The sequence below is a fragment of the Protobothrops mucrosquamatus genome, unplaced genomic scaffold (assembly GCF_001527695.2).
Source record: "Protobothrops mucrosquamatus isolate PMUCROS unplaced genomic scaffold, P.Mucros_1.0 scaffold_149, whole genome shotgun sequence".
In the NCBI taxonomy this organism is placed as follows: domain Eukaryota; kingdom Metazoa; phylum Chordata; class Lepidosauria; order Squamata; family Viperidae; genus Protobothrops; species Protobothrops mucrosquamatus.
This window is the reverse complement of record NW_015386225.1, coordinates 2076550-2089988: the sequence shown is the minus strand read 5'-3', so window position 1 is coordinate 2089988 and position 13439 is coordinate 2076550. Positions and strand designations below refer to the sequence as shown.

Genomic DNA, 13439 nt, shown 5'->3' with positions numbered 1-13439 from the left:
GATACCAGTTTATTTGTGGCAACTGAACCTTAAGGTTGTCCACTGAATAGCCAAAAAAGCTATTTTATATTATTCATAATCCACAGTTTCACCTGTCCCAGGATTGGACAGCGACTTGTGTTTGATTACTGCAGCCAGCGAAATAAGATCCAAAGACAACTTGGATGTTGGAATCCAATATTTTCAGGGAGTTTCCACCTTTTGCTTGTAAAGATTACATATGGTGTCCTTCAGAAGGCCACTATCTTCTTGGCTCTTTAAAAGTCCAAGGGACGGATCATCATAGTTGTGGACCGTAATGAATAACTTGGACCTTTGAAGTAATGCCATTTGATCCCATTTATTTTTCCATGGTGTTGTCCAGCTGAGTAAAACATCCCGTTGAGATTGGAAGGGCCACAGGCATCAAACCACCAACCTAAAAGCATTAGGAAATAAACAGATTCATTAACTAATGAACCATTATATTTTTGGTTTGCAATATGAAGCTGATGAGCAAATGTATGGTAACTCAGCAGTGAAGCTAGCGATGATGTAAGGGTTCTAGATTTTTTAAGCAAACATGCAAAAATAATTTGAGGCTTGATTAAAAGAACCACACCATTCTTTTTGTATGCTTGGAGGACTGAGGCTGATATTTATAAGTAGACAACCTTCCCAAAGCAAAAGAAAAGAAAAGAAAATCACAAAACCATTTTTAGAGCTAAATATGAGCTGCTCTATAAGCAAAGGAATTTTATAATATATTTTACAATATAGCATATGGATTCTATTCTTGGGGGGAAAACTAGGACAAATATTTCAATAAATACAAATTCTATTTGCTGCCTATTGGCTCTTCTATATTTTGACTCCTTCTCTTTAGCCTTTAAATAAGATCCCATACCAGGTTACAGGTGGCTGGCTTTATGTATATCTAGTAATTTTTGCTGTCTAATTTTCAACCTGGATTTCCAGCTGGTGAATTTCTCCACTAATTATTAAAGCTAAATATCCACAAAAAATTAACTGACCATTTGGTATTATTTGTTAGTCCCTTTTCCAGAATTATTCTCCCACCGTTGGTTAGCTACATATTTCTAAACCAAGAGGTCATAATGTTAGAGAATCAATTATTTTTAGAACTACTAGCCATCGCAAAGGTGATTCTTTCAGTTTTTGTTAAAAAAATCCTTTCCCCATTGGTGGTGGTGGTAAAATTAAATAAATAATAATATAAATAAAAACAACAGCCAAGGCCAGCATTATCATAGATAAATTATATGTTGTGTCTCTTTTTCAGATGCTCCTGTATAAAAGTGAGTTTGGCATCTAAAACAAACATAGAAAAAGAATCCTAAAAGAGTTCTTCAATTTTCATGGTTTCTCCAGGTTATCTCTACCATAGTTGTCTGAAAAAAACATTTAAGACTTTATCAACTAGATATAGTGAATTTAACACCAGATCTAACAGGAACTGTTCTGAGTTAAATTCAAGTTGGAATTTCAATCTACTAGGTCAGTGGTTCTCAACCTTTTTAATGCCGCGACCCCCAACCGGTCGTAAGTCAAGGACTAAACCGGTCGTAAGTCAAGGACTAAACCGGTCGTAAGTCAAGGACTACCCAACCGGTTGTAAGTCGAGGACTTTCCCTGCCCGGGAGCGCCGCGCATGCGTGGTTCCGCCCCCTGCGCCGGCCGAGGCGTAGCTGGCAAGCGGCAGAGATGGAGCAGGCCGACCACCAGCTGGCCCAGCTCAAGGGAGGTAAGGCAGCCGCCGGAAAAGGGGAAAAAAATGGCGGACAGCCTTGCTTGGCGACCTCCGTGAAATGGTCGATCAACCCCAAATGGGGTCGCGACCCATAGGTTGAGAACCACTGATCTAGGTGATGCTATTTTGAAGTTCTCACACTAAACATACAATTGACCCAATTAAGCTGGTTGTGAGGGCACTATGTTTGAATGAAAGACAAACTAGGTAACTTGAGGTTCATTCTCCTACTCTTAATTTAAGAATTCTGTGAATGTTTAGAATAGTACAAATGCTTAGAGCAGTACAATTTAAGAATTCTATGTATGTTTAAAGCAGTGGTTTTTTTTCTTTTGCTTTCTGAAAAGTCCATAAAATATCCTCTGGCTACCCTATTCAATTAATTCAGGTAAATATAATCCTTCCTGTTCTAATGATCTTTGTGGATTTGTATCAACAAAAGATCAATATTAGACATATTGAATTCTTCCTGGCTTTTACCTGACTAAGCATCTATTGGAAGAACAAAACAAAACAAATTTAATCCCAGCAGAATCTATATATTATCAGAAGAGTACTTTCAGTGCTTCCTTTTTTTTGAACATCTATTTTTTTTTATAGCATTTGTGGCCATTTTAAACTTCAGCATAAAAGTTGCATGCAAATTTATTGCCATAAACTATAGCTGTGGATCTTTACATTTGCTTTTTATCATACTTTATAATAGCAAATAAGAAAATCACAATCTATGCTTGTATGTAATATTATAAATGCTAAAATAATATTATGAATAATTAAAATGTTAAGAAAGTGGACTACTCACTATTAAAGTGGACCCTAATCTCTAACCCTAACCCAGCTTTACATCTAGCTTTACCTGTGGAAATATAGGAAATGCATTTAGTCTCAAATTGGCTCCTGATTAATTTTAATCTGGCCTTACAAATGTTATCTCCTAGTTTTATTCAAGCTTAATTCCACTTTTCTTAATTAATATAGAAATATGATTTTCAGATAGCATGATGCTATGCTTTTATCCTACACCACTCTTCATACTCAACTAATTGAGAGCTAATTTTGTCTTTATATACAGTATAGCAAAGCCTTGAATGGTTTCAACATTATCACCATGCGAGCTTATGCAATGAATAAACATAATTGCAGTTCCCAAGTAAGTGTTTAAAAATAAGATTTTGGACATGTTAAGGTTATATTCTAGCATAAATTCTTGTTATCTTACTCTTACTCTTTGCTTTACAGAACAACAAATATTATTTCTGTTTATTTTCTTTCCTGCAGACCCAAAACAAAATGGTTGATATCCCTCCTTTACCAGTTCTCGCTCATAGGCATTTTTGCATGGACAGTTTTTTATGAGATGTTGGTACTAGAACAAGCTATAGCCCATTGGATAATTTCATTGAACCTTTTTATTGTTTGTGTTAACTATTAAAATTATGAGCAACATCTGTTAAGCTGATTTCCAGGATTTTTCAATCAACAGTGAATTTTTTAAGAGTACATGCAAAAAATATCCAATTTCAGTCCTTGGCATTTCTGGTGGAAATAATTCCAGATAACTGATTTTAGACATTTAAGGATCTGGACTCCTAGTGGACAATCACTTAAATATGAGCCAGCAGTGTGCTACAGCTGCCAAAAAAGCCAACACGGTCCTAGGCTGCATTACGAGAGGGATAGATTCAAGATCACATGAAGTGTTAATACTACTTTATAATGCCTTGATAAGACCACACACTTGGAACACTGCATCCAGTTTTGGCCACCATAATATAAAATATGCTGACACTCTAGAAAGAGTGCAGAGAAGAACAACAAAATGATTAGGGGATTGAACGCTAAGACATATGAAGAATGGTTGCAGGAATTGGATATGTTTACTTTAATGAAAAGACTAGTGGTGACATGATAGCAGTGTTCCAATATCTAAGGGCTGCCACAAAGAGGAGGCGCACAACCTATTCTCCAAAGCACCTGATGGCAGGACAAGAAGCAATGGAGGGAAATCAATCAAGGAGAGAACCAACCTGGAAATTTTCTGACAGTTAGAACAATTAATCAGTGGAATGAGTTGCCTCCAGAAGCTGTGGGTGCTGCAACACTGGAGGCTTTTAAGAAGAGATTGAACAACAATTTGTCTGAAATCATACAGGGTTTCCTGCTTGAGCAGAGAGTTGGACCACAGACCTCCAAGGTCCCTTCCAACTCTGTTATTCTGGTGCTTTTGTCAAAATGATGAAATCCACATCATACCACAAGTCATGATGTATATAGGACACTGCATTAAGATGAAGAGAAGAGAAATTTCACCTTCATCCAATTATGGTAAAGGGAAACCAAGAGGCAAAAAGCTGGTCTGTACTGACAAATTGCCTGGATTATTGCCTTAAAAAGTGTCCCCATTTCCCAAAGATTGCTCTTCAGGATGGAAGGGATTGGAAAGGCACACCATTTATTTCTTGAAAATATGCAGTCATCTGAGCTCAAATTCTGTCCTCGGCAGGTTTTTTTGGGTTGTTGTTTAAATATTTGGAGCCAAACTTTTAAGAGGTAAACATGGCCAAATAAATCACTGAGAAACAAACATTTCCAGATTCTCCTCCATTGTGGATGGCACTGAAGAGAAATGAATTCAAACAATCGAAACTAAAATAATTAGATTGTAGGGAATCAGTGTATCATTTTACTAGCAGAGCTTAGTTAGATTATCAAATGGGCAAGGCGGAACCTTGTGGGAATATGCATGCTTGGTAAAATCATAAGTAAGTATTGGTTTTTATTTTTCATGTTTCTAGCTCTGCAAGCTCTACTATTTCACTTCTAATGCTGGGAGATTGGGAGAAGCCCTATGGTTTTTACATAAAACTATCTGATTCTATCAGATTCTATTTGAATTGATGTAATTATAGGAAATAAAAAAATTAAGTCGAGCCGTTTTGAACTCACAAATTAATAACGGAATGACCCTCCTTTTTCTTTCCATTTTCAGCATTCTAGTATTTAAATCCCCCAATTATACAGATAGTCCTCGACTTACAAACCAATTGGGTTGCTGTTTCTGTTGCTAAGCATTTCTGTTGCTAAGCAAGTTAGTTAATTGAGTCATACCCGATTTTATGACCTTTTTGCCATTATTGTGAAGCAAATCACTGCAGTTGTTAAGTGAATCCAGCTTCCCTTTATTGACTTTGCTTGTCAAAAGCTAACTGGGATAGTTGCCAATGGCAATCACATGACCCCGGCACACTGCAATCATTGTAAATACATGCTAGTTGCCAAGCACTCAGATTTTGATAACGTGACTCTGGGGATGCTGTGACGGTTATCATTTTTTCAATGCCATTGTAACTTTGAATTGTTGCTAAACCAATGGTTCTGGGTTGAAGACTACCTGCAAAAGGCTTTCATTATTTACTGCTCATGTCCATTGATAACCTCTTTGAATTTAAGGCATGCAATTCAGTCTTACTCTTCTCTCCCCAATCTCTCTTTCTGTTCATTCAGTCTTCCTTTTTTCTTCTTCCCTCTTCCCTCTACCTCTCACTTTGAGGTAGGGCATTGCAATAGTCATTAAGAATGTGCAATAGAAATTAAAATAATTATTGAACTAAAGCCCCAAAGTGTACTCTTTTTGTGCACCACATCATTATTCCCATTTTCTCCAATCTTTCTTCTGAATAAATTAGAGATGTATGAAATTCTGATGATAATTATTACTATTTCCTTTTGAAGATTTCCAGATTAATTTTGAATTTCAGTTTTGGTGGTGTTGCCATGATAAGTTTAATAACCACACTAACCATGAGATAATAAATTTATGCATGTAGTTTTCAACATCATTTTCTTGATTCAGAGTACTTATCTAATTTTTTTTTGAAGTAAAGTCTCCTTTGAGCTGTGTGACCTTGTAGTTTGTCTTGAAATAATGTGGAACTAAACAGATCCAACTCTGCTAAGCTTTTTGAGTTTAGCCATAATTAAGTGCCCCAACTATCTAAGCTAATTAATAAGTTGAATTGAAAATGCAGTAAGATACTACTTTTCTCCTCATTAATTTTTTATGCCGCCCTTTATAGAAGTGTTATTAGCTAATACACATGGGATGGCATAAAATTATAAATATAACACTGAACAGGTTTTCTTCCTTTCTCTATAGATAAAATCAGCTTTGCATTTTAGGTTTAAGGAATAGTCTATAAAGACAATCAACTTTCCATTCCTCCACAGTTATTTGACACCTGTTTTTAACCCCATCTACCCAAAAAACAATAGATCTCCTATTTCCTATTTGCTTCAATTGTGAATGCAGAAATCTGATCTATTTACTGTCTGTGTTTCTAGACCCATGTTCTAGTGTATGTATGTGTAGGTGGTGGGAGTTTGTGGGAATGGTATTAAAAATAACTGATATCCATCATTTTCATTCACAGCTTTCCTTAATATCAAAACTTTTCCATTCAACTCTCTCTAATGTACAGTTCTGAATATAATTTCCATTAGAAACCTTTAAAGCCAGCGTGCTTCTTCCTGATAACATTTTTTTAAAAAAATATTGCTCAGTCAGATGTTTCAAAATATCAATTTACCCAATGAAATCTATCTCTTTTACACATTTATGCTTTTTTTCTTATGCAGCTTTTAGAAACTTACGTTCTTTCTCAGAAACATCCACATAAGAAAATGACATTTTCTCAAGATTTTTTTTAAATAGAGAAAGAGCATGGTTTATGGACTTCTTTTAGTCTTCTCAATTCAAATGTTTCAAAATCTGGTTCAATGGACCTAATGACACAGAAATCCTTGGTGGATTTTTTTCAGATCCCTCACTTTCACAAGAAAGTAATATGTGGGTGAAAAGTAACCTGTGACATCATGATTTTAATCATTTGAGTTGTGGTGGTGTAGTGGTTAGAATGCAGTATTACAGGCTAATTTGTCTCACTGCCAGGAATTCAGTCCTGACTGACTCAAGGTTGACTCAGCCTTTTGTCTTTCCGAGGTCAGTAAAATGAGGATCCAGATTGTTGGAGGCAATATGCTGACTCTATAAACCACTTAGAGAGGGCTATAAAGCACTGTAAAGCGATATATATATATAAGTCTAATGCTATTGCTATTGCTACCCTTTCAAAAATCCTATTTATGAGACCAAATGTTAAGGTTCATATTGGTGACATTAAAGCTGAAAAAATTTATTTTCTGACCCCCTAAAGGAGAAGGATGTTAGCTGCCAATTTTGTTAAGTTTTAAAGCCAGGTTACTGTGCAAACACAGGATATAATTAGAGTGGTCTGCAGAGGAGGTAAAAAAACAAACAAGTTCATTGCACATCATTAGCAGAATGCTGTCAGATTTTTTTTGACTCCATCAAATAACATTTTTCCCAAACTAAAATGCTTAGATACTGTTATTTTTCTAATTAAAATATAAACTTTAAATTCTGGATTTCCTATCTAGTCTTTGGAGATGATGGACGAATTCATTGAAGAAGCCTTGAATTTATTTCTGCTATGGCTACTTCAGTATCAGGAGGAAAAGAGTCATTGTTTTTAAACACTGGGAATATTAGTAACAACAATTAATCCGTAACTTTAAGGGTTATACTCTTCTGTTTGAATCCACTGGATTATTATTTTAGCCCTCTTTTGCATATTTTACATATTTACAAAACTTTGACCATCTTCACCCCTAAAGTAACACTTCATAACAAAATCTTTGGGGAAGAATTAGTGCCAGATATATTCTGGGATTCTGCTATTTTGATGCAGTTGATCCATATTTGGTAACAAAATTGTACCTTAGGGGCTAATAACCAACAAAAAAGAAAGCAGATCAACTGGTGGTTAACTGTAACAAGAATGTAATCTTGTAGAAATTTAAGACAAAGCTGAACAAGAAAGAAAAAAACTAATCCTCTTTCTTGTTTGTTTGTTTCTTTTTCAGAGTTAAGTCTACATAAGAAGCTCTTGGATCCATTTACACTGCCAAAAGTATGGATTAGTAGGTAGTATCTATTACTAATCTACTTTACAAAATCAATCATACCATGAAAGATTTTGTGAGATTTTTCTTAAGCAGTCAAATTAAACTCTAGAAAGTCCAACACAGGATGGGATGACAGTCTACCTAAATTATGCCTGTAGGAACAATATACTAGACTGTAGATTTTAGAGCTCATGACTGACTACTTTGATTAAGTAGGTTTCCTTTTGTCAGATCTTTGAGGCCATTTATTATTTCTGATGTGAGAGATCCAGTTCACACACGAGTGACTTATATACTCAAGGGAATAAGTAATAGGATGTCTTTTTATGTATATGAATCTTTTCCCATCAATAACTTGTTAATGTTCATTGGTTCTATTCAAATGTAAGTAAGTAATCCACAAAGGATTCTGGGAATATTTTTCTATATAAATGCGAAACATTTCCTATTAAAGATCCCTAACTTACCTCTGAAAAAGAAATATCTACAGGATTCATGTTGTTATGCTCCCTTCTCTCTCTCTCTCTCTCTCTCTCTCTCTGTGTGTGTGTGTGTGTGTGTGTGTGTGTGTGAATGAGAGAGAGAGAGAGAGAGAGAGAGAGAGAGAGAGAGAGAGAAATACACAACACTTTGAAGTTCTATCCCTAATTGCAAGGCAGAATTTAGTCAAAAGGAGATTTAATTTCCCTACAAGAAACTGCTTTATGTCAAATTAAACAAGAAATGCAATGTGTATATGTAATGTTGTTAACCCTGATTATTTTAGTCAGCAGCTCCATTCATATATGCTGTTATTTGCCATATATATTCTGCATTTCTCAGAGAAACTACAGAATTCCATCCAGTCTATCAAAGATAGCTACAGAACGCATGTATATTTTTAATATAATTTATAATGAATGAGCTGTCTACATGGATTGCCAAGACCAACAGAAAGTCTGATAAGGAACTTTACTGTCCAGAATACAATTATTTCTAAGATGAATTGTTTTATTAAGTTATATTCACAACTGGTTTTGGGACCAAGCTATTTCAATACATCTTTCTAAGTCTGATCATTGAGAAGTGTTTAAATTTCTATCTCATAGGAAAATGCATATGGTAAAAATATAAACATACATACTATTCTAACTTAGTTTTTACAATCCAATCAAACTCAATTAATACTCAGTCAGGAACATTTGCACATTTAGGATCCAAAAGATAAATTAACGCTATTCCAAAATTTGCTTTGCAATTTATCAACAGCTATCTTGCCTTGAAAATAAGAAGATTTGGATTTTTTAAAAAATCTTATTCTCAGTATAACTGAGAAATTCTTTTTTACTGCCTCAGTATGTTTTTCAGCTTTTTCACTGGGAGGTGTGAACTATACAGCTACTGATTTTGGTGTTATGTTAATGTTATGTTAATGTTAATTTTAATTTGTATACCGCCCTTCTCCCATAGGACTCAGGGCGGTTCACAGCATATTAAAAAACAAATAATATACACAAAATACAAAATACAGAAATACAAAAATAAAAACCCCAATAAAAGCCGAATTAAAAACCAAATATTGCCAGCTGTGTTTCCGATTAAAATTACTTTTAAAATCATCCCTACCTAAAATCCTTATCTGTTGCATATATTTTATTTATATATATTATCTGTTGCATATATTTTCATCATTCTGACTTTCCCTGGGTGATCAGATTTTCTAGTCTGAAAAAGCCCAAAGAGACAAGTTTATTAGGCTGATTATTTCATTTGATCCCTTAAGTGTGTATTTTTACTCATGGAGTAAAGAAAGCCAAGGGTACAAAATTTAGTAACAGAGAAAGCTTGGGATTTTCCATGTTAAAACCTTACTGAAATCCCTTGAAAAATAAGATCTACAATCATTCAGAAATAGTGTAATCATGTTCTGTTCCTCCCTGTCATTTCACCAAAACATTATGTATGATTCTGTAACTGGATGCTTACCTCCTGTTAGCATAAGAGCACATTTGCACATACAATTGTCATTGTCAGCATCTTTGGTACTAAAGTCAGCACCGTGTAATATCAGACTGCTTTGTTTCCCTGCTGTTCCAGAATGACCCTTGAGATACAGCCTAAGAAAGAAAAAGAGAAGAGGTTAAGAGAGGGGAGATATTATCAAGTACAGTTATTTAAAAACTGACCCTGACTTGGGGCTTCAGAAAACAGACCTAGGAAATTTCAGAAATCCGAGATGTGATTCCCTGGCATGTTGCTAAGTGATTCCCTGGCATGTTGCTAAGAATTTATTTCACTGATTCCTTTCCTTCAAGTGAAATTAGCATGAAGGGCAAGATGGCCTCAACACTCAGTTATTAATAATTATGCTATTTGAAGTATATGAACAATGCAGGTTAATTAAAAAGAGTAAGAAAAAGATATAGAATGACAAATACAAAATCTCAGAAATGATGCTGACTGGATGATGGAATCTTTTCTAGCAGGTAAGCGAAAATATCTTGGATCAGCTTCCTGAAGGAAAGGATTTTTCTAAATACAACAACAGATATTTGCATCTTGCTCCATATAGAATATGGATCAACAATCTCCAGTTCACTTTTTCTTTCCTTCTTAAAATTTGCACTTAAACTCTAGCTGTACGACAAGTTCATCTTTATATAGCAATAAAGAATCAGTTGTGGTGCATTGGAAGTCACCAGTTTCTTTTGCTTGCTTTCATTCAAGATAGTCTATTAGATTAGAATGTCTAATTCTATGGCAATTCCAGGATAGCTTTTCATAGTAGATTTTTCCAATAGATTCTGCTGAAAAATTGTGAGATCTTAGTCCTCTACTCAATTTAGTTTAGAAGAAGATTATTTAGATAATTCTCATTTCAGATAAATATGTCAGATGGCACTGAAAGTAACATATTGCCTATTTATGCTTAAGGGCATGATCCATGATATTTTGACATGTGTCTTTTTAAAGAGCTAAACATTGTTTCTCATGTGTGTGTGTGTGTGTGTGTGTGTGAGAGAGAGAGAGAGAGAGAGAGAGAGAGAGAGAGAGAGAGAGAGAGAGAGAGAGAGAGAGAGAGAGAGAGAGAGAGAGAGAGAGTATGTGTTAGAAAGAATGTGACCAATCAGCTAATTGTGTGATAAAAGCAATTCCAAATGCAGGCTAAAGATAAAATATCTTGGAAAAAATACTGGTTATGAAAACATCTAAACTTTATAAGGCACAGTTAGCAGTGCCAATTAGATACTGTTTTCTAAGGCAATATAAAAATGAGGTTTAGGAGCTATATATTCTAAAGCTTTTTGCCTGACTTTATGCATTTTAAATTAAACATAAACAAACTAAATTGAGATTAAAGCTTTCTAGATTTAGTGGTTTGGACATTGATGGCTTATTTTGGTAAATTATCTTGGTTTCCCCCACCCACCCAAAGAGGAAAATAAATGCCTATGGAATAGTGCTGAGAGAAAAATGACTTTGAGATATGGTATCTCCAAGCTTATTTTAAACTGTCACAGATCGTCAGTACATCACCCAAGCTAGACTTACAGAAGCCGATGTCAGCATAAAAGAATGGAACCTGACTTTTTGACATCAGTTAATCAAATTTGGATAGAATATGCCACTATGAAGGTATTAGATAAAAGTCTAGTGAGTGGTTTGTTTGTTTTTTAAGTTGGGATATGTTAAACTTCCTCAAGTAATTTGGCCATTCTTAGGACCAAATTGGTGAGAATGGTCATAATGATAAGGATCATCAGAACTGTAGGATTATCAGTGTTTGTGGGAGTAGGTCAGTTGTATGTAACTTGATATCATCATCATACAACTGAGCTTGCATTCTTTGTGTAATATTGTCAGCAAGCCATGTATCAGATGTTTATGCAAAGGACACCAAGTTTAGATGATTTCTTGGAAAGATGGAAAACTGGGTGCAAATGGCCTGTGATGCTCAATTTTGTATTTATATTGCAGTGTTGACATTGGCACTCTTTTTATTTAAATAAACCAGTTTCAAAAGATGCTCAAATGGAAAAATGCTGCACGTTATATTTTTAACTAATAGCATCTTTGAAAAACCCCATAATACAAATTCTGAAAGGAGGAGACTATACCAATATGTGAGATTTATATTGCAGTTACTACTTGATGAAATGTTGGCTATTGTATTTCTCTTTCTTAATGAAAATCATTTAAATTAATGCAGCTGCAGGGGAAAAAAGGTTCAAAAAATGGATTGGAGAAGGAGGCTGTTTTTCCTAATGCCATTAAAACAAGAAACCTATTTAGCAGGAATGAAAATGAGTGCTCTCTGAGCTTGGTTGTTTTCTTGTAGATGTTTCATTTCCCAAACTAGATAATACCATCAGTGCTAGTAAGGAATGGGGTTTGCCCTGAGCTATAAATATTCTTTATTGGTAGGAATGAAATTCTTAGAATTTTGGATGGAATATTGGGTGTGTGCATTGTTCAGTTTCAGATCTTCTGACTCTTGATGTTGATTAATTGATTCTATGATATCAGGAGGTTGTTGACTCTTAGCAATCATATAGATAGATTTTTCTCCATGATGATCTGTTCTTAACCTAGTCCTTCAGCTCTTCCAGTAGTGAAGCCCCATCACCACTATAACTGAGTCCATCCGTCTTGCTGCGGGTTATCCTTCTCTTTCCTTCTATCTTTCCCAGCATTACAGCCTTCTTTGGAGAGCTACGTCTTTGCATAATGTGTCTAAAGTAGAATAAATTGTGCCTTGACTGAGAACTCTGGGTTTATTTGTTCAATGATCCATTTATTTGCTTTCTTGGTTGCCCGTGGTATTCTCAAGAGTCTTCTCCAGCACCAAAGTTCAAAAATTTGGATGTAAAATCCACTAAAAATGATGAATTTTTGCTTGGTGTCAGCTCCACTAGCTAGAGGAAAATGAGGAAATCATCTCCACAGGAGGGCTAAAAAAAGTTCTGTTGAGTTTGGCTGTAATAACAAAATTGTGCAAGGCTGATTGTATTATTCCTCCTCCTTAATTCCAGTGAATCAAGCAGGCATTTGCTGCAGCAATATCCAATGTTATATTGTTTCCTGGACTTTTTGCCTAATAGTGGTTCATGCATATTCCCATAAAGGTCATCTATTTTACTTTCTATTCTTGGAATATATTCCTATATATTGTATACTTACATCCCTATTGTTTCATATTCCCACAAACTGTATTTGCACAAAACAAATGCTACTGTCAAGTCCCAGGGAAATCAGAAAATCCAAGCAGTTCAAATGAGCACAAAGATTTATTACAAGCTTAAGCTCTCTACAAGAATTTGAACTACTAATGGCCAAAGCAAACTGGCAGTAGGTAAGAGTCAAAGGAATTCAAGGTGGGCAGGACTTAGATCTCTTGTGGGTGCAAAGGAACTCATGTCTAATGATGTGTTTGACCCTTCCCTCCGGCTTTTTCTGGTCATCTCCTACATCTAATTTGTGAACTAATAGTAGTGATACTTCTGTCTCCATTTCATACAACATCAATGTTATCTCCAACACCACATTTTAGTCTTCCCCTAACCAAAATAATGAGGATAATGAAGAATGCTGGGATACAATACAAAATACTATGACAAATGATTGAGATTTCTTGAAAATAAAAGCAATGGATGGAGTAAAGCATTGGTTGAAGCAGGACCAAAGCTGAACTAGATCATCAGTTGTATAAATAGTTATAGCCACT

The 13439-nt window shown here is 35.1% G+C and overlaps 1 protein-coding gene across 1 annotated transcript in view; it reads right to left on the bottom strand.

The window, feature by feature from the left end:
• Positions 1 to 218: 218 nt before the first annotated feature.
• ANGPT1 (angiopoietin 1) overlaps positions 219 to 13439 on the bottom strand; it is a 120021-nt gene continuing 106800 nt past the window's right edge. Inside the window, exons 8-9 of the mRNA XM_015819665.1 lie at positions 9701 to 9831; positions 219 to 418 (exon numbers count right to left, since the gene is read on the bottom strand). Coding sequence (XP_015675151.1) covers positions 258 to 418; positions 9701 to 9831 — 292 coding nt within the window. The 3' untranslated portion in view covers positions 219 to 257. The remainder of the gene's footprint in view (positions 419 to 9700; positions 9832 to 13439) is intronic.